Genomic DNA, 27,348 nt, shown 5'->3' on the forward strand with positions numbered 1-27,348 from the left:
GACTTCTGCATCTGATTTTACCACAGGAACTGAGGATGTGCTGACGTTGATGTTGACCGATCCTTCAATGTGACAAGAGTGTAGTTGAGGTACCACTGCAACTCCACCCGTATGAGCCGTAATGGTGGATTGGAGAGGTCCAGTCTGAGCCGTAATGGCCGACTCACTGGACTTGGAATCGGCCATTAGCCTACTGAAAGTCAGCTGTCAAATGCTGAATCCTGGTACGAAAGAGAATGTGAGAATGGGGAAGAGATCACAAAGCCAATTGTTATACACACATAAAGACTGTTATAAAGTCAAGGTCAAGGTCAAGGTAACTTTATTGTCCCCAAGGGGCTATTTTTGTGCAGCCAGCAGACAGGTATACATAAGGACAAGACACACAACAATACGGCAAAAACATACCCATAGAAACTAAAAACACAAAATAAATAGGATAAAAGTGCAATTAATTTATATTTTACACTGACAAATTTATCTTTGTATCCACTTGCAATTTTGCACTTTGTAGATGGATCCCGGCCTAGATGCTCAGCCAAAAGCAGTATGCTCACAAGGATGCATTTCATTTCCCCAGTGCTTTGCATACTGTAAATAGGCTACGCAGGCTAAGTTGACCCTGCGTCCTCGTATGAGGACATTACATTTAGGCTCTGCTTTACCTTGTGCTTACTTTTTCTGAATAAAAACCTGTTGTCCTGATATGTGGACACTTCATTTTACCCTCTAGTGTTATCAGACTTACATTACAATGTTTTGGGAAAAAGCAATATGGCGTCGATATCCACCTCCACGCTTTACCGGCATACGCGTGAGAACTATCGTCATGGTAACGTACCAGTGAACGTAATGACATTTCAAATTTGTTGTATATGTTTGTGAACAGTTGTAGTATGATATGGCATCAAGTTTCCCCCATTTCGATCATTGCAAACAGACCAGGACGTGTTTAACTTTCATGTCCTCATACGAGGACATCGGGACTGAAATGAACGCATAATTTCATTTTTAGGCTGCATATTACATTGAAAATTGTCGTTCATTGGCCATATCAAACTACTGTAAAGCAATAATGGAAGTGAAAGTGTGGACATTGACATAATAGAGTAGCCTGAATAAATAAATCCATTGAAGGAATTACAAAAATAAATAAATAAACAAATAAGAAACAAATAAAGCAGAACTGTTTTGCTTTTCATTGTGGATAGACTTCTCTCCACATGGGTGTGACCCATAGCCTACACACAACTAACATTTACAAATAAACACTAAACTTAACCAAATTAATAACAGGACATTTCTGTTCAATAAAACCAAACTGTTTTCTTAATAGTTGAATCTTAGCCACTTGTAGTAGGCCTACACACATGAATATTCACATTCTTTCTGGATTGGCAATCTCATTGTTTTTTATGGTAATAGATACTCAATGTCCTCATACGAGGACATGGTTTTTCTCAAAAACTACTTGATGTACAGAGGTGAATTTTTTTTTGTATGTTTATGAAGCCCTACTAAGCCAAAATAATTGAGTGAAATGAAAAATGCATTCAAATTTTCATCCCGGGTCTCAGGAGGTTAAAACAGGAAGGATCTTTTGGAAATTGAACTCACATGCCCCCTGTATTTTAAGGAAGAACATTTATTTATTTAGCCTAGGCTACACTACATTATTCATTCAAAAAGAAAATAGCTGTCCTTGGGTTGGATTTTCCCTCATTTTTAAAAGATCAATTTCCAAAAGATGTTTTTATTATTACTCCTCTTTTAAGTCAACTTTATCATGGGTGTATTCACTTACGCAGGGCACTGTATGTTTGCTTCTTTCAGATGAAAACTGGGCTGTAACTTGTAGTTTAGCCTGGGCTCATGACAGTCAGATAGAAAACGTTTCGCCTATGAAATTGAACTGCAAACCCCGAATCTGCTAGGCCTACTTACCATGCAGAACGAATACAGTCGAATAACAGCCGCCGGAACCGCACAGACCAACACCCTAGGCTGCGATACCGCTTGCCTTCCTCATAGCTTAGTCTAGTAGTTTCTTGCAGTAGGCCTAGGCTAGTAGACAATAGCCGATTTACGCAATTAATGCTACATTCATATAGGCTATGAGTTCATAAATCATGTTAAAAAGGAAGATCGTCAGGTCGATTTTCCTTCATCTTTTTGAAAACTATTCTGGTTATTCTGCTCTCGGTTTGCAAAACTACATTGAATTAGGCTGCATTAAACAAGTTGCAGAGACAGACTGACATTTAAAGAACCGACTATTCTTTCATTATGCAGGCAAATTGTCTTACCTGTCCTGACGTCGGGTCAAACTAGAATTTACCGACCGAAAACTTTGACCGTCTGTCTATGCTTCCGCATCCAATAGGCACAAGTTTCTCTCCGCCCTGCAGACTTACGCAAACGGGTCTACATCCCATAGAGGGCGTAAGAGGCCGATGGATGAATATAAAAATGTATGCTGCCTTCAAATGCTGTGTTAGGTAACAATTGATTACGTAGTAATGTACACTGCTCAAAAATATTGGAGACACTGGTTCATAGCAGTATGTCATCAAGTCACTCACACTTGTGGGATGATCTGGCCAGTGTTGTTGTGAATCAGGTTCACCTGCTCTGATGTCAACGAAATGTAGCCTACTACAGGTGTACTAGAGGGCCAACTATGAGACGACCACCAAAACTGGAATGGCTTTACAGGTGGTGGCAACTGGTACTTTTTCCATCTTTATCCTTCTTGACTGATTTTTCACTAGTTTTGCATTTGGTTTGGGTCAGTGTCACTACTGGTGGCATGAGCCATCTGAAGCCTAAGTTGCACGGGTAGTCGAATGGCACACCAATACTTTCCATTGCCAGAAATATTGCTGTGTCTCCCACTGCAGTCTCAAGAACATGGAAGAGATTCTAGGAGATAGGCAAGTTGCTCTAGTAGAGCAGGGCAGGGTGGTAGGTCCTTAACCCAGTAGCAGGACCAGTATCTGCTCCTTTGTGCAAGTAGGAACAGTAAGAGCCCTGCTAGAGCCCTACAGAATGACCTCCAGCAGGCCGCTGGTGTGAATGTCTCAGACCACACTGTCAGAAACACTTCATGAGGGTGACTTAAAGGCCCGATGGCCTCTAGTTTCTAATGAAACAATGTAATAACTAGATGCACCGCATAACGGTACACAATATGACTGCAGCTCAGTTCTGCACTATTCTCAGCACAAAAATAAATGTTGCATGTCAACTTTACTGCATCTCCTATTTGTGCAATTTGTATGCATCTTCTACTCTTGAAGCTCATGTATATATAAATGAGTATGTGCATGTGTGAGTTTGCTTGCTTTGCCTGAGAGAGTTTGTGTGTGTGTGTCTGTATGTGTGCGTGCATATGTGTGTGTGTGTGTGTGTGTGTGTGTGTGTGTGTGTGTGTGTGTGTGTGTGCGCGCCTGTGCAGGTCATAATGAGTGTGTGCATGTGTGAGTTAGCATTTTTGTATAAGAGAGTGTGTGTGTGCCTGTGTGAATGTGGATATGTGTGTGTGCGTGTACTGTATGTCTGTGTGTGTGTATGTGTGCTTGCATATGTGTGTGGAATCTGTGGATGTTTGTGTATCGGAATCGTTGACCAAAAATTCAGGAAGTAGATGACAGGAAAGAAGAAGAAGAGGAAGAAGAAGAAGAAGAAAAAAACTTTGGCAATCACATAATGATGTTTCTTAACACGGCATTGTGAAGGATTTGGGGATTTCATCATCTACAGGACATGATGTCATTAAAATGTTCAGAGAAGCCAGAGAAATATTTAAAGCAAGGGACAGGGTTGAAAAAAAAAAGAAAAAAAAAATTGGACCTCAGATGGCACTGCATTTGGAATTTGTTGGTTCCATCTTGTATATTGCTCATTATAAAATTATATAGGCTATTTATTTTCTTCTATATATCTGCTTTTTAATTTAATTTTAGAAAAACATATTTGTCTCTGTGCATGTATTGTCCGGCAGCTCCACCGCTAGCTGAGCTTAGTAGGCTGTAGTGAATGGAAATCTCTCGTCGCCAGAGTTTGAAGTGAGGCAAAATAACCCCAACCTTATTAGCGGTGCTTCTATTCCTTCCTTCCTTCTATTCTATTCTTGCCTATTCACAATGAGTACAAATAGGAATGGCACAGTGCTCCCCAGTAAATGATGTCAGCACACATATTCATAGACCCAGAAAACACTTGGCTAGGTCAAAAAATAAAGGAGTTAGCATATTTTAAGGGCTTTCTGCCCGTCTTGGACGCCATCTTGAAAATTGCACCTTTCCAGTGGTCAAACTTTGGTAACTTTTAGTATGTTACTAAGGACACCTAATACTACAGAAAATAGCTGAGAAACCTTTTGTTAGAATTTGTTTAGGGTTAGGTGTTTTTTTTCATATATGCAGCCGCTTATATAGTGAATAAAGTGAGTAAAATCAAAACACACTTTATTCATAACATCATCACATCATATATGGTCCATAGCAAGAAAATGAATGAAATGTCTCATCAAAAGATTCAATAAAATAGAGTTAATACAACATGCTCAGACTTGGAACAAAACACATAAATTCATCACAACAGTGTATAGGAGTCATCTACCTCACTTGAGTGGAGCACCCTTGAGTTGATTTGGTTCACAACACAACTGCTGCCACTGGAGAAGTGAGATGGTTAAGGCCTGCCATTTCATCTGATATACACAAGACATGTACAAGATATTGACAGCTCAAACGGAAAAACAGCAATTACGGCATTTGACATCCTCAAACTTTGTGGGGCATGGTGAATTTAGACTGGCTTTCAGGCTAGCTTGAAACATGCCCATAATATAATCCAAATTACATGTTACCAGACTGATAAGAATTTTGATTCTGATCAGAACATGTTACGATGTCTGGCTATGGCAAACTAAATATCACCCCTTAATGAAACAACTCAGCATATTTCTTAGAACAGTCGAAGTAACTGTCACACTAACTGCTCAGATTAAAGTCTTATAATAACAGTGCTAAAGTAAAAAATAATGCAGGGCCTTTGCCTACGCTGCTGCTACTACTACTACTGCTATACTACAGTACTACAAGCCTACTACTACTACTACTGCTACTACATTTGATTAACCCTGGACTCACCCTGGAAGTGCATATGATCAGGCGTATTCTGTGGAAATTACACATCTGTATACATATTTTCTGATATTCTGATAGCTACTTCACATGAACAGTAGCCTAATGTTATGAAAGGCCTCTGTGCACATTGAAAAAGCACAACAGCCATCGTCATTGTTGAAATTGTTTTCTGAAAGTCTTGACTAAGTTAAGTGCATCAAGTCCTGGCTTGGCCTCTAATTGTTCAGGGCATGATGGATACGTGAAGGTCACGTTTCAGGCTATTACAAAACTGCAGACAAGCATGCAGCAGCCCATGAGGGTTCCCACTGTAACTGTGCATTCAGACCGAAACCGTCAAAAGCGTCAAGAGTGCCGGAAATCAATCATTTTCTACGGAGAGTCGGCGTTACTGGCGTCAAAAGCGTTCTGGGCTTGAGCGTGGCTTCATGGGTGTCACGGGCGTCAAAAAAAAGTTGAGCCTCAGTTAACTTTATGGTATTAAGCTATGACACGGTTCGGCGTCAACCAATCAGAATGTCGAACTCTCAGGATTTCTGCTTGTGGCTTGTTCGAATGTTTCACGTCATGGCTTTGGCGCTTTCGTCGCGCTATGAGCTTCACCAGCAATTTTTATGCTTTTGACGGTTTCGGTCTAAATGCACAGTAAGTCAGACTTAAAATTCCCTGACTTTTCTCTGACTTTCCCTGACCATAAACAGAATTTCCATGACCTCCGATATAAAGAAATGGGCAATATTTTAGTGTTTGAAATCCTCTTTGTTCAGCCAACTTTCTTGAAACCTGCATGCATGTTTGCCTGAAGTGACGATATGGATAGTTTGGCTATGTGTGGTACTTTACTACAATCCTATTTCAACTCTCCTTATTTGTGAGTGCACGCATTGAAACGTGAGAGGTATGTATCAACTCGTCTTAGTTAGGGGAATAACATTAATTTGATAATTAGTTAAGGGAACACAATAATTTGATAAAACGGTGAAGTGTTCCTTTAAAACACACTTATACCATTAAGCATTTAAAGAGTTTATTTAAGTTTAATTTTGTTATGCCTTGTTTGGTTTTATTTCTGCCTTATGTAGTGTATAATTACTTTGATTTGCATTGTTTTTAAACATTTAATTTTTGTTTTGTTTGGGTTCTGTTTATTCTTTTGTGTATGTAAAGCACATTGTAGGCTAACTATATTCAGAAAAGCGCTCTATAGATAAAGATTATTATTATTATTATTCCAGACATCCCACTTATAAAGCCTGACATATGTGAACATAATCACATACAGCCCAGAATATCCTGAAATAGGAAGATATACACTATATTGCCAAAAGTATTGGGTCACCGGCCTTGACCCCCATATGAACTGCGGTTACATCCCATTCTTAATCTATAGGGTTTAATATGACGTCGGTCCACTCTTTGAAGCTAAAAGCCTCAACTCATCTGGGAAGCCTTTCCACAAGGTTTTTGTGGTTGTTTATGGGATTTTACCATTGTTCCAGAAGCGCATTTGTGAGGTCACACTGATGTTGGACGTGGCGACTGGCTCTCAGTCTCCACTGTAATTCATCCCAAAGGTGTTCTATTGGGTTGAGGTCAGGACTCTGTGCAGGCCAGTCAAGTTCATCCACACCAAACTCTGTCATCCATGTCTTTATGGACCTTGCTTTGTGCAGAAGTGCACAGTCATGTTGGAACAGGATAGGTGTGAAGTTCATATGGGGTCAAGGCAAGTGACCCAATACTTTTGGCAATATCTTCTAGATCATGGCCATTACAATTAGATTAACTAGCTGAACTAGCTGAACAACACAGACCTGCATAATTGCATGTTATAGCTTATGTTTTGGACTATTTCTGAACTGTGAAACTACACTTTGTGGTTGTGAAGTTAAAGGGAAGCTATAAGCAGGATTTCATCGCAGGTTTTGATTTCGCTTTTCGTTTTCGCTCGTTTTATGCTTGCAGATTTCTCTGTAGAGCTTTAATTACAGCTTCAGCGTGTATATCTTACAAAACTCCTCAATCCGTCATGCCTTTTCATGAGCATGATTGCGAGGCTGGAGACTTTCTGTTACGAAGTGCCGGAAGTGCCACTGACCCAGTGTCACAAAAATTGCGTGTGTGTTTTTTCCGCTCAGAGGCGCTATAAAAGTGTGACGGAGTCATTCAACCCAAAATAAGTCAAATAACCATTCCAATGACTACGAAGCTGATTAGTTAAGGGAAATTAAGCTAAAAAATCTTGCATAGGCCATAATGCAGTAGGCCTATCAAAACTATTCCACTTGTGTAAAATTCTGAAGTGCAAATAGTTTAGGCTAGCCTACAGCAGAAATATTTTAAGTCTCTAACCTCTGAATTCACCTTCACCTTTATTTCATCATGACAACCGACAACAGGTCACATATTATGTCACAATAAGTAAATCCTAAATATTTATTGCTTCGGTAAGTACATATTTACAGCAGTTATTACCATTCTATTTTACCCTTAAATCCAAGTTATTTGCATCGTTGTCGTATGGTAATTTCACAGTAATTGTCTAGAAATTACACATTAATTATTTGTAATATGTGGTTTAAAAATATTATTACCATGAAATTGCATATATATTACCATAACATTACCCACTTATTACTGATCTGTAATGTAAAGTGTTACCAATTTTTTTTAATCTTGATATAAGATGAATAACACAAGTGTACAATGTTTTTTTGCTGTGCTTTCTGTCCTATTACCTCATTTACTGATTTCAAAATGTGCGAATATTGATTGAACTAATGACAGCATAAGGAAATGGTTTTTCAAAACCGAAGAAAGGCGTGACCGGTGAGCTAAATGTGGTGTGAATCGTGTGCATGGAAACCATCAGAGTGAGATTGTAGAAAGACAAAGTGCCCGCTGGCCAATCAAGGAACACACCAATCCGCTGAAAATCTTTAAAAGAACATGACGCCCTGTTTGTACTGAATGTGTCCCTGTAGGCATCCTTGCAACATCTCATACAGAGTATTTGAGAATTGTGTTTCACACCAATGGAAACCACACCAGTCCAATCCACTTCCCAGTAGAAGCGTCTCCCTGATAGACGTTGAACACACTCCACCTGGAGCTGTGAGTCTTGCCTCTCTCTCAACATTTTACCACTTGGCATCCATCTTGTATCAAATGGCCCATAAAACATGTCCATACGTCTACTTCTTGTGGCTTTCTTTCCGTCTTCAGAAAGATCCACTCCATTCCTCTGATGACATGTGAGGTCAACAGCATCTTTAACATAAAACATAAGAGATTGAACAAAAGGTTGCATATAACACTACAGAGGGGTTACCAGGATGCAATCTTTGGGGGGGCATTTGGCTTATTTGTGGTGGCAACAAAAAAAGCATGATCTTTTAGCGCATGGCCACTTGGCAGACTCACAGGGCCCATAGTCTAGGCTCTAGACTAAACAATGTAGTAGTTGTTAAACCAGGTGAATAAATGTATGGGTTTCCCAATATCATTTGTAGTGGTGTTGTGACTGATACATCTCACATTTAATACAATAATATATACAGAATCATAGATCTGTAGCCATTCTATCTATCTATCTATCTATCTATCTCTCATGCATCAGCCAGGAGACATACAGTAGTCGATGAAAAATACATAAGACTATGTGTCACAATTGTTTTGATACTGATTTGGTATTGATTTGATTTGGGAGTCCAACCACACCAGTGGAGATCAAAGACATTACAAGGCATATTCTTCCCCCAACACACGCTTTGTTTGTATTTCAAACATTTTGAAATTCATATTAAGTTTACATTATGATAGGCTAGCCTATGCGTAATTAGTTATATTAAGTTGACTATTTCATATAGATTTTTTTATTTTGACTCACATTTTACATGATTGTCATATTGATTTACATTTAGGCTATCTTTAATGTCATTGAGTGCCTGTCCCTTTAAGAGAAAGTGAGAGCAATTAGGCTTGAGTAATGATATTGGGCTAGTCTAAAATAGGCATAATGCATAGAAATATGTGGAAGCAATGCGTTGATTCTATGTGGTTTAAATAAACGTTCAAAAAATCAAACAATAACAGCACAATATGCATGCAGTGATTATTGTGGGGTGCTATTACATACAGAGCGAAGTTGGAGACCTGTGTATGTGCTGCCTGCAATTTAAAAGCTGGATTACTCGGGAATGGCTTATTGTACAAATGAATGCTTTATAGCCTCGTAGTTGGTAAGGTCTGCCATTTGTTTTGATATGGTTTGCCACGTGTAGATTGAATGAAGAGCTTGAGATATTTTACCGAGGGTAATGTTGTGGAGATGGAATAAAAACGATTAGGCTAGCCTACATTTCATGTAAATTCAGGTTGATTTTCTCGCGAACTGTTTATTACAGCAACTGGTGTTTAATATCATCGGAAAGCTAAGATCGTGCTCTGTCAGGTGATATGCATGTGATATCAGTGTGATTAGAACTTCGTGAGCAATCCAATACAGAAGAATGGGTGTGCATTTTGCACTTTTCGCAGATAATGCGAATGTTAATGCAGGCCTTGCCTAAATTCATATTGATTTTCTCGCGAACCCTTATTACAGCAACTAAGTTCTTAATACCATCAGAAAGCTAACATCGTGCTCTGTCAACAAGTGAAACTATATATTAGTATGACTAGAACTTCGTGAGTAATCCAACAGAGAAGTATGGGTGTGCATTTTCCATTTTTCGCCCGTCGCAGATAATTTCTCTGGGGTGGCAGAGGTTATCTTTGGGGAGGCACTGCCTCCCCCAGCCTCCCCCTAGACATGCCCCTGTAACACTATAATCATGTTAACAAATACCAGTATGCACAAAAAGACCTTGTTAAAAATTAGTTATCTCCCTTAACAATCGGATTCTCTTCTCTGATTGGCTGATGGGGTGGCCATTACAACAGGCTATCTTTGAAGTAGTTTAATTTGTTGGTCGGAGGCGAGCCCCCCACCTCGCCATTATTTCCATCAAACAGGTCACCTTGTCGGCCATTATCTCTTCAATATTTTCAATAATATGAACCTACATTTTTTCAGCCCCCATTTTAGGTGCCTCTCCCCAACATGCTCCATGCTGTAAAAAAAAAGCAAATAAAGTAATAGTTACTTTATATACCATCATTTACATATTATGGACACAGTAAATGAATGCATTGGCCTGGCTTATCACCAGACCAAGCTCAGTCTTTTAAGACTGAACATTAGTCTGGGAAGTCTGCTCTGTATTTTCCCTGGAAGTATTATATATAACTGGAGAGCGTGACTAAGTCCCGCCCTCCATTCAAATGAATGGCGGAGGCTAGGCTAGTTAACCCGGCCAATTCATAGTCAACGCCATATTGAGCACTGGAGCTCCGATCCAGCCCCAGTCGGCTCTGACCATGCGCAAAGTTCAAAAGCTGCAAATGACGCATGGACCTACATTGATTTTTATTGGACATTCTGTAAAAAGAGAGCCATCCTCCAGTTCAGAAGGTGGCGATAATGCACATATCTTGCTTGCCGCATAACAAGAAGAAGAAAAAGTTGCTCGGGAACGCACACCTGAGTCCGAGTGGAATCCCGCACTGAGTAACAATTGGCTGTAGCCGCCGGATAGGTACCCATCCACCAACATGTACGCACGCGCATGAGAGCTCGTGCCAAACACAGATTTTCGTGCACGGAGCTGGTTCTAAATGCTCCATGCGGCGCCATCTTTGAAAATGACGTATGCCGAAGCTAATCTACACAGTCTTGACCCCCTGGTATTTTCTACTGCGTGATGAACGGACATAGTTCAAATGACTCTGTAGCCTATGCAATTGGATAGTCCTTCAACCAATCAGACCAATGATCTGGGTGTACCAGGTGAATAAGCCAGTTTGTGATTGGTCCCCACAGATTTGTAACAGAAGCAGGAGAGATAAATGTCCAGGTTTCAAGCCTGAGGTGCAGGACAAAATTCAATCGCCGGCAGATCGGGCTGGGTTTACAGTCTATCTAGGAATGTATAGCAATGTATGTAAAGACTGTAATTCCTAAACAGCGATGTTTTTGTAATCAACGTTTTGGTGGTGTACAGAGGCAAAATTAAACAAAAATGTGTTACTCTCCAAATAGTTCTGGACCCTGATATAAATACAATGATTAATTTAATGAGATCTGTGAGGGACCGAGCGTCACCCCTAGTATTGGGATGTGTAAGGCTCACTGGCTTGGAGATGGTGGAGGTGGAAAACACAGCAACCGGAGCATAAAGTTGTATCAAAAATATAATAAGGTTTATTTATAATTAACTCAGAATTCTATAAAGCAAAATAATCAAAAGTAAATCAAAATAGCACAATGCTTCAATCTCAAAGCAACAGTACCGTACATAGCCTCGCAACAAGCTAGTACTCACTCTCTCCCCCACAATGCAGAATGAGGCCCTCTTAAATAGGGCAAAGCATTAAACTAAATTGGCCCATTCAGGGATAATTGGAATGTACCAACCATCAGGGTTTGTCAACATTCTATGGTCATGAAAATAATTACAAAAATAGAAAATAAACATTATATGACAAAATAAATATTATTATTAAGCTATCATAACCATATTATACCATATGTACACATCCCATTTCCACCACACGTATACATACAAACATTACAACAAACAGACACCCCTGTGCACAATCACCTGCACCCTCTGCCCCGGGACAGGGAGAAATACTGCCCCTACAACGGCGCGCGCAGCCGCGCAGACACAGTCAACCAGACCGGGAAGCAGGAAGTGTGTGAGTAGGAATATGTATGAGTTAACTGGGATTTTAGACAGAAACAGCGAGTAAATGGGACATGAAATAGTGGGTACCGCACTACATGTCATGGAGGTGGTAAAGTATGAAGTTATGGGAAGTGACAAATGAGTTTTGAGTGTTATGAATGAAATCGCGGACTGACCGCGCTACAAACAAACTAACGCAGATGCGTTAGTGGCGCATAGCTCTTTGCTACTTTTCCCTTCCCTGTAAACACAATCCCCCGTGTTCACAAACAGTACACACATAGTTATCGTGCACATATAACAAGTCCTTTTATAAAGCAGCGTGCGGGTGTATGTATGCGTGTGTGTAAATGTCCAAAGTCTCTCTCCCGCTCTCGCGGGTAACGCCATTCAAAGTCAATGCGGCGGTAACGCCATTCAAAGTCAATGCGGGGGTGCGGACCAGTGAGAAGTGTAGTTCACTTTCTCACAAGATCTCAGCAATCAATGTCCTGCCCTTCAGCCTTTTCAGTTGCACGATTAGTGCAGAATGTCAATCAGCCAGCCCTCTGCTGGAAGACAAACCATTCACCATGCTAAATCAGTAATCTACCTTTTATACCACAATATTATCTTTAACCTACTTCAGCTTCTGTAGATGGCAGTGTGGATCTTCCAGTCTGGCAGACAGCAGCTGTATTCCTGACTCTCCGGGGTGATTGTAGCTGAGATCCAGCTCTTCAAGATGATGGGGATTTCTGATGAGAGCGGAGGCAAGCAAAGCACAGCCTCTCTCTGTGATCTGGCAACCAGACATCCTGCAAAGGAGCAATGCATATTTACATTCATTCAGACATCGTGCAAAGACGTTGGGTGCATTTTTTCTTTTCCTCGGGTCGGGTCGGATTTGGGTCACGATTCGAACATATTTTTGCGGGTTGGGCAGGGCGGGTTGGATCTCCTGAAGAATCGGGTTGGGGCGGGTTTTAAAAAAGCCCATCCGCGCATAACTACTATCTATTTATCTATATACGATAGGCACCCTTGGTCTGATAGTATTTAGCTCTTCCATGTTTGACCATGGGGCAATTGCTCTCTCAGTTAGCATTGCGCTAGCTGAGCTGCACTTTCACTGTTCTGAGCTGCACTTTCACTTTCACTCACCTACAAAAAACAGCCATCGGCTTTCCAATTCACTTTTATAAAAAATTCTCTGATCAGCTAACCCCTCTGCTATTAGATATGTTTATTGATGCATTATCTAAACTGCCTGACTCCCTTAATGAAGCATCCATAACTCTTCTGTTAAAGCCAGGTAGGGATGCTTCAAAATGTGGATCTTATCAACCAGTAAACACTGATATTAAAATACTCTCCAAATTATTGGCTATACGTTTGGAGACATCATTACCGCACATAATATCAACCGACCAGACAGGTTTCATTAAAGGGCGGCATTTATTTTCCAACATTAGACGGCTCATGAATGTGTTGTATAGTCCCTCATCTGAGGATTGCCCAGAAGTTGTGGTGTCATTAGATGCAGAGAAGGCATTCGACCGTGTTGAATGGGATTTTCTTTTTTTTGTTGTAAAGAAATTTGGTTTTGGTAGAACATTTACCAAATGGATCCACCTGCTTTATTCCTCCCTTCAAGCCTCAGTAATCACGAATCAAATGCGCTCCCAAGGTTTTTCTCTGTCTAGAGGTACCAGACAGGGTTGCCCTTTGAGCCCTTTATTATTCACATTAGCAATAGAGCCATTAGCTCTGGTCCTCAAATCAACACCTTCAATACATGGTATACGTAGATGGGGACTGGAAGTTAAATTATCATTGTATGCAGATGATATGTTGCTTTACATATCAGATCCAATACAATGCATCAATACAATTATTTCAGTGTCACATACTTTTGATCAGATCTCAGGCTATAAGCTTAACTTCTCAAAAAGTGAATGTTTACCTGTAAATAAATTGGCTCTGCAAATTCCAGATCATGCGCTGCAATTTCATATTTCTGGATCAGGATTCAAATATTTGGGTATTAACATAACCCCTGCATTTAAAAACCTCTTTGATGGAAATTTTGCCCCACTCATGTCTAAACTTAAACGAGACTTACAAAAATGGGACATTTTGCATCTTATACTTTAGCAGGCAGAGTGAACTGTGTTAAAATGAACGTCCTGCCGAGATTTTCATTTCTGTTTCAATGTATTTCTTTCTTCCTATCAAAATCTTTTTTCTGCCAACTTGATAAAATGATATCTAAGTTCATATGGGGTACTCAGCACCCTAGCATTAGTAAGGATTTCTTACAACGTCCAAGAGCTGGAGGCGGATTGGCTCTGCCAAACTATAGAAGATAATAGCTTCTAAATGGACCAGACCGAACTTCCCAACATCAAATTTTGTGGGTGGGGCGAAATTCAGGCTGCCTTTCCAGTGTAGTGTTTTTTCGATGATCATATGAGTGAGTAATGTACCAAAAGTATATGACCAAAAGATGTGGGAAAATAGACTACTGAAAATTGACAGATTAGAACTCTTTGTTACATGATCATTTGATCGGTAAAAACATGTTTGCAATTTTTACCTGAGGACATGAAGGAAGCAGTTGGGATTCCTCAATCCGGCCGCAAGTAGTCTTACTCCTGCGGTTGGTAAGTCGTTGTCGGACAGGTCTAGGTCTCTCAACTCCGAAAAAGACCACAAGACAGGAGCCAAAGCTGCACAGGAACTCTTGTAGAGGTTGCACTCTTTCAATCTAGCAGGGTCAAAATGTGCACAGGGAACACATGTCCATATTAGAATAGCTGAATTGAGCATAATTTTTAAAACATAAGCAAGGTCAACTGAATGTGTGCCTGCTGTACAGTACATTCCCTAATACTCACCCCAGTGTGTTTAACCGACAGTGGGGACTCATTAGTCCAGTGCAGACCAGCTTAACTCCTTCATCTCTTAACAGATTGCCACTCAGGTCCAGATCCTTGAGACTCGACTGCTGAAGGACCTTGGCCAACGTCACACAGGATGCTTCAGTGATGTAACAGGCACACAACCTGGTGAGAAAATAGGCAAGAGTGTGTAAGAGAACCCACAGGTGCACAACACAGAAACTTTTCATTTGTTTTTTCACAAATATTAGTGAGAATGTGTGGTAAAAATTGTTAATTACATTCGGTTCAAAGCAAACTACTCTGATGGATCTTCCTGCAGTCAGCAGGCCAGTTGCACGCTCCTTTAATACGTGTGAGATCAGTGGTATTTTGTTGTGATTACATTTTAGAGCAACCCTTTATTGTGACATCTGTGCATTTTAGTAAGTATTTTGATGTGACACACATGTTGGGTGAATGGATTATCTAGAAAAGACATGCTTTTAACCTTCATTGAAATAACCTGAACCTTCATTGAAAAGACCTTTGTCTAGGCGAATGCAAAAGAGCGAATGCACTATGCCCTTTTGCATTCGCTCTTTTGCATTCGCTCTTTTGCATTCGCCTAGACAAAGGTGTTCCCTCGTTTCATCGACAAGCAGATAAGGAACATAATACCTCAGTGTTTCCAGCTCACACTGTTTGCTTAAAAGTGCCTGAAGAATTGTCTCTACTCCAGCATCTGTCAAGGGGTTGTAACTCAAGTCAAGATTCTTCAGTTGGGATGACGGCATCTCCATGGCCTCAGCCAGTATGTCACAGATGTCCTGTTTCAATTCACATCCACTGAGTCTATTTAGGAACATAACATAGAATGCTATTAGGATGACTGACTATATCAACTTCTAAATATCAAAGGTCTAATTTCACTTTCTCATCTAGCATCAATATGATATATTTTTGGTGAATATGGCTTCTTCCTTTGGTAAACAGGCAGTTTACAGATTAAAATCTATCAATAAAAATAGGTTAGAATTCTATAAAAATATCTATCTATTTTCAATTGCAATTCTGAAATAGCTGTTGGTAGAGAGCTGAGGCAGCAACATATAATTATTTAAAACCTTGCCAGTCCCTGTAAAAATTGTGCAATTTCACCTTACCTCAGAGTATGTGGTTGTGTGTGGGGTCCCAACAAAATGGCACCCAGCAGGTCCATCGGTTTTGCCTTTCCCAGGTCATTAAAGCTGATGTCAAGACAGGTGAGTTTGCAGTTGGAGCTTCGCAGTCCATCTGCCAGAGCTTCCACTGCAGGTTTCCCTAAATCATTGTGGCTGAGGTCCAACTCTCTCAGACACGAGCCGCTCGACTGAAGAGACTGTGCCAGGGTCTTACAGCATTCCTTTGTCAATGAGCAACCTGCTAGCCTGAAAAATAAAAATGAAAAAACATGTAAAAACATGTAACTGTGTCGAACAAACTTCCTGACAACATAAAATACTAATGCCCTATTTTCCGGACTTGCTCTGGAGTACTGTATAATAGCATCAGTCAAAATATGCCTCATGAAGAGGAGAAAAAACATATCGCATCGGACTAAAAGTCACATCTATTTAGAGGCGATGTAACTTGACACATAGAGGCCAAAAAGATTAATATTAATGAAGAGTAGGAGTGAATGGCAGTGATAAGGAAGGATGCCAAGAGGAAGGCCCCCGAAGATAATTGTAAAGCTATTTACAAAAGATATCGCATCGGACTAAAAGTCACATCTATTTAGAGGCGATGTAACTTGACACATAGAGGCCAAAAAGATTAATATTAATGAAGAGTAGGAGTGAATGGCAGTGATAAGGAAGGATGCCAAGAGGAAGGCCCCCGAAGATAATTGTAAAGCTATTTACAAAAGATTCACTGAACAAAAATGCTGATGTGGTACAACAAAATGTAGCTAAAGGCTGGCTTACATTGTACGATTTTGGTCTGTTTTAACAGTCTGCGACTAAATTTCCAAAATCGGAAAATAATGAGAGTTGCACTGGAATCGCGGCGCGCTACCATCAACTAAATCCTTTAGGCGGGGATCACATTAGCCAGCGGCAAGCGGCAGTGGCAAGTGCAACACAACGCTCAGACCACAATAATACATCCAAAACATTCTATGTCATTCCTAAGTTCAATCTTTGTTGTTACGGTCTTAGACAAATCTGATTGGTTAAAATACCTAAACATTCTAAAACTGATTGTGTGAGCCGAGCGTTGCGCTTCAAAGTTGAACCAAGTTCAACTCTCAGTTTGCTCAACGCTAGCGTTACGCCAGCGTTGTCACCGTTCCGCTGCCGAACCATAGAGAACAATAGGAAACCTGCCGTTTGCCGCTGGCTAGTGTGATCCCTGCCTTAGTGTAAGGTGCCAATCGGTATCCGCCGTTTATTCCGACATACCAGCACTCCGACATTGACGTCCAATTGTCGTAGTGGAGGCATGTCTATGAGAAAAAGTCCCACCACTCCGACATTTTTTTTTTTCATGGTCGCAGTGGCGGTATTTAACTTTTTTTTCAAACAACGTGCCATTCCGATATGAGGTCATTAATAGGCTATTAATGTCATAACTATATCCAATTGTGTAAAATATAGATTCACATTTAAAATGTTATTGTGAAGACTTCTTGATATGGTTATGTGTCTGTTGCGTGCGCTACTCGGGGAAGTGAAAGCAGTTCTGTACAGTACATGGCAAGTTCATTATTCGCGGATTAAGTGGAGCTGAAGTAAGTTATTATTTTGCTGTCACTTCGTCTGTTTTATGGCCTAGAAGGTGTATTTGGTATCTGTGGATAGCTCTAGCTCTCCTCTTTTATCTGACATGCAAGCCATATCTTTTGACCATCGTTTCACGAGTAAATCAAACGAAAGTAGCGGTAGCCGAAACTATATGACATTCTTATTTGTTTGTCACTTCGTCTGTTTGTATAACACAAAAGGATCCATGTGTTTGGTATCGATGGAAAGCTCTGTTTCTCCTCTTTCATTTGATATGCGTGTCATGTCTGTACGATGCCTGGTCCCGGAGTAATTTAAGCGAGAGCAGTGGCTGCGTGGGTGAACGCAGAGCAATAGACTGTAAATATGATATACTTTGATTTAAATTCATGATTATATTTTATTTTCATACTTGATCGTACAGACACGTGTCTAGTCTCGTTGGAAAGCCCCGGCTCTGCCCTTTCATGCAATATAGGTCTCATCTCGATGTGACTAATAATCGCGGAGCAATGTAACAGAGAAGAATGGGTGTGTTTTTTGATGCACTTTGCGTCCGTCGGGCTCATTGACTTGGAAAAAAATAGGATTTGTAAACTGTCGGAATGGGGGTACTAAAATGTGTCGGATTGGCAGCATGTCGAAATAGCAGCATGTCGAAATAGAGGCATGTCTAAATGGAAGCATGTCGTAGTGGTGGCGTGTCTGAGTGGCAGCATGTAACCGTGCCAATCTTAGCGGTTTTAAGTCCGTCGGAGTCAGTCTTTTTCTAGTTTTGCCGTTACAACAATGTCAAACACGTTTGATATTATCAGAAGTCTTTTCAGTCGTGGCTCATGCGAATAGTGACATGAACATTAAAAACCAATAGTGACCTAGCTCCAACACCAAACAGGAAGGGGCAAAATAGGCAACAGCTGTAGCCTATATGATTATAAGTTGTAATACAATTCAATGTGCGTGAATTAAGTGGCCACTTCTAGGGAATTCCAATGTGCAAAAGAACCGCACTCACTGGTTCGTTATCTTTATCTCTTTATTGTAGCACCATGCCTAAAAAACAAACGCGCTTCGGCGTTAAGCCGTCCTCAGTGTGTCAACCCACTGTAGCCTACTTCCATGCAATAACATGGCCTGATAGCCTAGGCTACTGCAGACTAATCATTAGGCTACTTCTATAGGCCTAATCATGGAGCAACAATTTGGGCGAATGCAATGTTCAAGAAAACAGGCACGAGAGGGGAGATGATTTTCTGACGATTTAACAATGAAATTGAGTTGCGCAAAGTCGCGCAGTTTCTGGTAAGTCACTAAATTGGCAACACTGAGCACTGAAAGACCAAGAAAGTGACTTTGAATTGACTTCCAGGTCACAGCTATCGGAAAAAAATAAATAGCCTATCAAAATCAGTTAGCCCTGAGTCCGTTTTTCAAATGTTCTACTTTTGATCTGACCACGAAATCAAAAGTCTGAAAAACAAAGCGTTATTTTCTTCTTCGTATTACATTCATAAACAAATAATGAAATAACAAGTCATTTTTTATTTTTTTTTATTTTTGGTTCTTAATTGAATATCAAATGAACGAAGCATACACGGACGATTTTGCCTCGAGGCTTCGTTTAATTTATGTCACCAAATTATGTCTATTTAAAATGCAGCTGCTATCGTATCACGTCAACATTGTACACAACAGCACTGCACGGCTGCAGTATCACTGTTCCCCTGGACTGCAATTACTGACGCACTTTTCAAATATTTACGGCGGTGCTCGATCTTAATGTTACTTGCTCACTGACAATGGCAGAAAACGAAGATACCGTTGTGCGGATATTGCTAACTTGATTGCTAAACATGAACACTACCACTTGTTATAATGGCAGTATGTGTAACGTGTGTTATTTATCTATAGTGATGAGACATAAGTAACGTTAGCAAAGCACCTAAATCTCACTCACTCTAATGCTCTGTCACACACGCGCGCACACACACGCGCTCACACACACCCACCCTGATGTAGCCTAATAGTCACCGATAAATAAATTCATTAGCATACAGATTTGCTTTACTTAGGCTACTTTTTGAAATTTAGCAAGCATTGTACAAATACGTTTTTTTTTTAATCCTCCCACAGTACATCACAGCAAAGCATGGATAGCTTTGTCCGGAATATCTGAAATGAAATATTTTTTTCGAACACACATATAAGAATATGCATTCCTTATTATAATTATAAACTTTTCTGATATCTGACAGACAAGGATATAGATAAACAACTCTAGCCTACCACTTGGGCTTTGATCTTATGTTGAGTGTAAATAAAAACCTTTTTTAGTAAGGAATAATAGCCAACGGGCTGCTTATTTTTAGAGGCCTTTTACGTTGCATAATACACTATTGATATAGGCCTATGTGTTTAAAAACACAAAAGTCTAATTTATCCGAATACTCGATTAATCGTTGAAAAAAATCGAAATCGATAGAATACTCGATATTCAATAGCTGCGGCCCTATTTACTCCCCTTTCATTTCGGAATTATTCAAAAACATGTTCAATTTCATATATAAGTCGCACCTGACCATAAGTCACAGGGCCAGCCAAACTATGAAAGAGTGACATATAGTTCGGAAAATACGGTAGATAAAATCACTCTATGAGAAGTTGGTTTGGTTATTTATCACAACTGAACTTCATTGAAACTTAAAGTCGGCAAGTAATGCCCCACCTATTACAGTTATTTTGTGGAAATGTCTTTCTAGTCCATTCCTGTGACCTAAAGTTACGTACTTAAGTTATGTACCGCAGCAGTAAAAAATGCCTGAGTAAAAAACAAATTTATAGTCAAATCTGGTGCTGGCGTGGGAGCAAGTGTTACATTTTATTTATCTCATTTATTTAGCACATCACCCCCATACTCAAGAAACTCCACTGGCTCCCTGTCAAAGCACGCATCACATACAAAATCCTCCTCCTCACGTACAAATCACTACACTCACTGGCACCCAAGTACATTACTGATCTCCTCCACCCCTACTCCCAATCACGGTCCCTGCGCTCCACAGGCAAGGATCTACTCACCATTCCCCGCACCAAACTAAAGACCTTTGGTGATAGGGCCTTCTGCGTAACTGCCCCTACCCTATGGAACAACCTACCATCTCCCATCCGTTCTGCCACCTCCCTGTCAATGTTCAAAAAGCACCTGAAAACACACCTCTTCTCTCTGACCTACCCCTCTTAGCCCCCCACCCCCTCCCACCCTCCCCACTCCTACTCTTGTTAAGCGACCTTGAGTATCTTGAAAGGCGCTATATAAATGTAATTTATTATTATTATTATTATTATTATTATCATCTGCCTACTTGCTCCCATCACTGCTGATCCTAGCTGCACCTTGATGTCAATCTAACGTTGAATACTAGTCAATACTTTCAGCAAATACTCTTGTGTGATGATTTGACACGGAATGACCCATGGGTAACATTTACACTGGTCATTTGGACATAGTTACAGTATCTTAAAGCAACACTAAAGCACTTTTCCTCTGTCACACCCACGCTATTTGTTTATCCAGCAAATACCGATGTCCACAGACAAGGTAGAGTATGTTGCATGATTTTATGAAAGTATGATGTATTGCGACATTGAAGCAAGTCAAATTTGTAATTTCTTATATCTCATTTCATTGAACTACAGATACGCTACCCGATCTCGTAAAGTTACATAGTGCGGTTATAGCCGATAGAGGGTCGCGAAGTGAAAGCAGAAGTGCCGTTCACCTTGTTATGAGTTGATGAACCGCTGAAATGATTTTGGAAACATTATTTTAAGGTAAGAAAAACTCTTTAGTGTTGCTTTAAGTTAAAAGTATTTGCTGAATTTGAGCATTGAGTATTTGCTGTACCTTTAGAACTTAAGAATATTTGTTAATCATTAAATCTGCATGTTCTCATCCTAAATTAGATGAGAAATTAGATCAGAAGTTATTAACAGGATTATTACTTACTTGGCACTAATGCAGCGTTCCACGACATGAATAAGTCTTGTCTGACCCTCTCTTGATGTGTTGTACTTCCTGAGGTCAAACTCCTCCATTACCTTCTCTGATGAGGTAATCATGTAGGCCAGAGCTGTGCACTGAGCAGCACTCAACTTCTGATGATACCTGGAGGTCATGAACCACTGAATTTCTTTCACCAGCGAATCGTCTTTCAGTTCAGTGAGGCTGTGAAAAAGATTAATGCAACGTTCTGGTGATAAGGGCTTTCTCTTTTCCTCTTCCTCCTCCTCCTCCTCGTCATCCTCCTCCTTGTCCTCCTCTTTGAGCTTGGTTTTAATGAACTGACTTGTTTTCTCAATGCTCTTTTGATCTCTGGTTGTTTGTAGCTTGAAATGTCTCCACAGACTCTCCTCCACAGAAAGCCCAAGAAGGAATCTGACAAAAAGATCCAGATGCCCATTGCTGCTGTTAAGAGCCTTGCCAATTGCAGCCTTGTGTAAATCATGCAGAGTGTTCACCTCCTGAACAAAATGTATAATATCACATTCATCGTCATCCATGCATGCGACTTCCTCATCGGAGTTATAATCTTCATCCTCATCGTCCGTGTCCGTCTTTTCAACCCACCAATCAGTGGCATAGTCATACATGACTTGGGAATTTGGTCGTGTTGTTTCTTTTATTGGAAATTCGAAAGATCCTTCCGATGCAAATGAATAGAACACATAAAACGCTGCAAGATACTCTTGTATGGTGAGATGGATAAAACTGTACCACTTCTCTCTGATAGTGGGATCCTCCTCTTTAACTACTTCAGTAAAGACCCCTGATTGTATAGACACATCAGTGACATTGATGTCATGCTCGCTCAGGTCACTCTCAGAAAATACTAGATTTTGTTTCTCCAAATTTGCAAAGGCGAGCTTACCCAATTTGAGGATTATCTTCATGTCTGTCTCTGACAGTGGCATTGTTTTGTGTTCGCCGTAGTACTTCTCATCCCTCTTCTGCATCTGATGAAGAAGAAATCGGGTGTACATTGAAGTCAATGAGGTAGGGATGTTTTCGCGAGCAGTGTCCAAGATCTCAGGAATAGAAAACACCATCGCTGAAATCCAACAGAAGACTGGAATGTGACACATGATGTAGAAGCTTCTTGATGTTTTGATATGGGATATGACCCTGTCGGCCAAATTCTCATCAAGGATTTTCTTCCTGAAATACTCCTCCTTCTGTGGGTCACTGAATCCTTGAATCTCAGTCAAACGATGTGTTGTTTGTGTCCAGTCGCTGACTTTGTGGAGTGCTGCCGGTCGAGAAGTTATCCAAATACGTGCAGATGGCAAAAGACGATCAGATTGTATGAGATTTGTAATCAGCGCATCCACTGAACACTTCTTTGTGACCTTAGACACCCTCTTGTTTTTATGGAAGTCAAGAGGAAGACGACTTTCATCCAGACCATCAAAGATGAACAAAATGCTGCAGTTCTCATAGGTCTTTGGGTCTTTGACATCCTTAAGTTCAGAACAGAACTCTTCCAGTAGCTCTTGAAGACTGTACCCTTCATCATCTTCAATCATTGTGTTCAGATCTCTAAAGGGAAGCACAATCATGAGGTCCACATCCTGGTTGGCTTTCTCTTCTGCCCAGTCAAGAAGAAATTTGTGCACTGAAACGGTTTTCCCAATACCAGCAATTCCTTTAGTTAGGACAATTCGAAAATCTTCATTTTCTCCAGGTAAAGATTTGAAAATATCATTGAGGTTGATTGAAATGTCTTCGGATGTTTGTGATTTGGACACACTGTCAAGGTCCAAAACCTCATGTTCCTGGTTTATCCCCTCTCTCTCACCCTGAATGATGTAAAGCTTTGTGTAAATATCATTGAGCAAAGTTGGAGTTCCTTTCTTTGTGATGCCTTCAATAATCTTCTGAAAATTCTTCTTCAGTTTTGATTTCTGTTTTGCAGATAGTGTTTTGATATCTGTTTGAAGGAAGGCAGCATTGATATTAATATAAAAGAAATCAGTGTTCTGAAAGTAGGGGAATCATTTGAATCATTAATATAAGTTTAGAGCGCTATGAGCTTACTAACTTTTATCGTATATAATATTTCCACAATGAGGATATGGTATAGATTAGATTAGAAGAATGACATGATTTACTGCCCATACGATATTGAGCTGTTTTGGCCAGTACAAACAAGTGTGTGGACGTGCATACATTGTTTTTGCATACGCATTGAAGATATACGTGACCATTTAAAGCAAAATCAGTCGTTTTGCGCTAAACGTTATTTTGAGAAAATCAACAATAACAAACTTCCGGGTTAAAATGTTGAATTTCACGTTTTCGCATAATTCGACTGTATACCGTCTACAGTTTCATATCGTGAACGCATTTCACGGAAAAAACATATGTTTTGACTGTTAAACCCGGTGAAGATTCAACACATTTGCTGTCATTCCCGTTGTGCACGCGCCGCTTAAAAAGGTGATTTCTCCTCTTCTGGCATATCGTGACAGGAGAACCATGTCAACTTTGGATGCTGTTATCGTAGCGATAGTTTGTGTAATACCCTCAATATACATATCGTTGGAAAGCTTAGTTTATGGCCGTTCACGTGAGCACAATAACTTAATTTAATACATTTTACCGAAACGACTGGTTCCGCTTTACAGGGTCACATACAGTATATTCAGGTGCATTTCTAATCACCTGTGTCCGTAGTTGTGCTGCTGGTGGAAGGCTGCTGAACATCGTTGCTCTCTATGGTAGAAGAGTCGAGGGAAGACAAGTGTCAATAACAACAGATACAGTTACAGTTATGCTAATAAAAGCACTCAGCATCCCAAAAGTGTTAAACGGTTTCATACTTTTGAAGTTAAAGGTGAACTATGCAAGTTTTGTGCCACCAGGACGGCACTGATAAAGAGAAAGTCTCCGGCCTCGCGATCGTGCTCATTAACAGGCAGACTGACCGATTGAGGAGTGTTGTACAATTATTATCACTAAAGCTGTAGGGGACGCTCTGCAAGGAAATCTGCAAGCGTAAAACGAGTGAAAAAAAAAGCGAAACCGGCGCTGAACCTGCATAGTTTCCCTTTAAAGGGATATTCCGCCATTCATCCAGCCATTCTGTGAGTCTGGTGATACAACTTCAGCCTAGCATAGATCATTGAGTTGGATTAGACCGTTAGCATCTCGCCAGCTAGCATCATGCTTAAAAGTGACTAAGATTTCCGATGTATCCGATTGTATTCCGATTGTATCGCCAGACCCAAAGAATGGCTGGATGAATGGGAAAAAGGTAAATATCAATTGTTTGCTCGAGGGGAGGTGGAAAATTAGCTTATTTCCAAAAATAGCGGGAATATCCCTTTAAGAACAACTACTTCTGCATCCTTAAACTTCTAAATGGCTACTAGATTGGATCAGATGTCTCTCATTTTGTTCTCTACATGGAGAAGATCTACATGGATCAGATGTGTATTACAACCTGATTTCACCACAGGAGCTGATGATGTGCTGACGTTGATGTTGACTGTTCCTATGCTGCAAGAATGAAGTTGCGGTACCACTGCAGCTCCACCCGTATGAGCCGTAATGGTGGGCTGTGAAGGTCCAGTATGAGCCGTAATGGTGGGCTGTGAAGGTCCAGTATGAGCCGTAATGGTGGGCTGTGAAGGTCCAGTCTCCATAATGGTGGGCTGAGAAGGTCCAGTATGAACTCAGAAAAGCACACATACACAAAAGCAAGCGCACACACTACGCACGCGCACTCATTTACATACATAAAAGTGGGGGATGGAAAAAAATCAACATGCATGATTTATTTTTGTGGAGAGAATGTGCAGGACTGATCGGCAGTCATATTTTGTATCGCTTTGCAGTACATCTAGTTATAGCAATTATTACTATTATTATTACCTTATGTTTTCATCAGGGTTTGTTTGTTTGTTTGTATGATTGTATGATTTATTTGTTAGCAAGAGAACTCAAAAAGTTATGGATGGATTTCGGTGAAATTTTCAGGAAAGGTCTGAAATGACCCAAGGGAGTGATCCGGATCACCGTCTGGATCCAGGAGGCGGTTATGTTTTTGCTTGGCGGAGGTCTGCGCTCTCGGAGTGCTTTTCTAGTTATTATTATTATTACAGTGCATGAAAATGCACTGTACTGTTCTTCCTATTCTTCTTATTAGAGTGCATGAAAATGCACTCTACTGTTATCCGATTTATTCTTATAGGTCATTATTCTTCTAACGCTTTTTGTGCGTGCAATTCAGCTTCAACCGTTTAACGTAGAAACTTCATTCAAACTGCGCTGCGTAGGTCTTACTTAGGTGACTTCAGCTATGTATTTTTCAACTTTGTAACTTTTATACTTTTTGAACTATTAAATAAAAACTATTAAAATTTCCCCATAGACTTAACATTACATTATGACATCATAATAGGGCAATTAGAATCTTATGCCAGGTGGCCAGTCCAGGTGCAGCAGCTCTCTCTCTCTCTCAGGCTTTAAGCATACAATCTCATTAAGACTACAGATCCTGTTTCACTACTTCCTCTGTCCACAACTGCTTCAAAATAAAAGTCCTCACTGTAATAATGCACTATTAAATCGTTTACCTATTGAAACTACTCAACTATTTAACTGTTCAACCATTATCATCAACTATGCCTCCAGTCGACTATGAAACCTCCATGTACCTAGCAACCAACATAGCAACCATTCAAATTAAGCGTTTATGACCATTTCCATAGCAACCAACATGATTTTACTACAGTAACTTCTTTATTTCTGATAGTGGCCATCATGGATACCCTAGCAACAAATGTTTCAAAATAAAAGTCCTCACTAGCAAGTTAGCTAGTTAGCATAGTTAGCATTTTTAGCATAACTGCTAGAAATGATTAACTAAGTTAGCTAATCAACCTGGTTAGCATTGTTAGCATAGTTAGCATTTTTAGCATAACTGCTAGAAATCATCAGTTAAGTTAGTTAATCAACCTGGTTAGCATTGTTAATATAGTTAGCATTGTTAGCATTTTTAGCATTAACTGCTAGAAATCATCAACTAAGTTAGCTAATCAACCTCGTTAGCATAGTTAGCATGGTTAGCATTGTTAGCTAATCTGGTAATCAGGTTAGCTAATTCAATTTTAAACTGTCTATCTTCGCACCATCAACTTTCAAAAACTATGAAACCACCATGTCTACCCTAGCAACACCTTAGTAACCATATCTACATGATTTATCTGTACATTTTTGCATTTTCATGCACTCGTAATTTCCTTGGAATTACATTCTCTAGTTACAGTGCATGAAAATGCACTGTACTGTTCTTCCTATTCTTCTTATTATTAAACTTCTTCTAACGCTCGCAATTCAGCTTCAACCGTTTAACGTAGAAACTTCATTCAAACTTTGTTGCGTAGGTCTTGCTTATGCCATATGTGCTTTGTATTTTTCAACTTTGTAACTTTTATACTTTTTAAACTATTAGTTAAAAACTATCACCATTTCCCCCATAGACTTAACATTGCTCATTATGACATCACGGCAGCAATTAGAATGTTACCCCAGCTGGTCAGCCACCTGGGCACCAACTGTCAGTTTCTCTCAGGCTCCTCTCTGAAGACTACATATTCTGTTCCCCTGTATCCTCTGCGCACAACAGTATCAAAATAAGTCCTCCTAATTCCATCCAACTTTATATCCATTCATCTTCTTCAAACCATTCACTCATCCACCCATTCTAAACAG

The 27,348-nt window shown here is 40.1% G+C and overlaps 1 protein-coding gene across 1 annotated transcript in view; it reads right to left on the bottom strand.

Moving 5' to 3' along the window:
* Nucleotides 1-7,508: 7,508 nt before the first annotated feature.
* LOC134086117 (NACHT, LRR and PYD domains-containing protein 3-like) overlaps nucleotides 7,509-27,348 on the bottom strand; it is a 41,909-nt gene continuing 22,069 nt past the window's right edge. The window contains exons 4-13 of the mRNA XM_062540003.1: nucleotides 25,076-25,286; nucleotides 24,295-24,345; nucleotides 21,580-23,560; nucleotides 15,972-16,235; nucleotides 15,487-15,660; nucleotides 14,824-14,991; nucleotides 14,523-14,693; nucleotides 12,568-12,741; nucleotides 10,221-10,267; nucleotides 7,509-8,423 (exon numbers count right to left, since the gene is read on the bottom strand). Coding sequence (XP_062395987.1) covers nucleotides 7,906-8,423; nucleotides 10,221-10,267; nucleotides 12,568-12,741; nucleotides 14,523-14,693; nucleotides 14,824-14,991; nucleotides 15,487-15,660; nucleotides 15,972-16,235; nucleotides 21,580-23,560; nucleotides 24,295-24,345; nucleotides 25,076-25,286 — 3,759 coding nt within the window. The 3' untranslated portion in view covers nucleotides 7,509-7,905. The remainder of the gene's footprint in view (nucleotides 8,424-10,220; nucleotides 10,268-12,567; nucleotides 12,742-14,522; nucleotides 14,694-14,823; nucleotides 14,992-15,486; nucleotides 15,661-15,971; nucleotides 16,236-21,579; nucleotides 23,561-24,294; nucleotides 24,346-25,075; nucleotides 25,287-27,348) is intronic.

The sequence above is a fragment of the Sardina pilchardus genome, chromosome 1 (genome assembly GCF_963854185.1).
Source record: "Sardina pilchardus chromosome 1, fSarPil1.1, whole genome shotgun sequence".
Taxonomy (NCBI): domain Eukaryota; kingdom Metazoa; phylum Chordata; class Actinopteri; order Clupeiformes; family Clupeidae; genus Sardina; species Sardina pilchardus.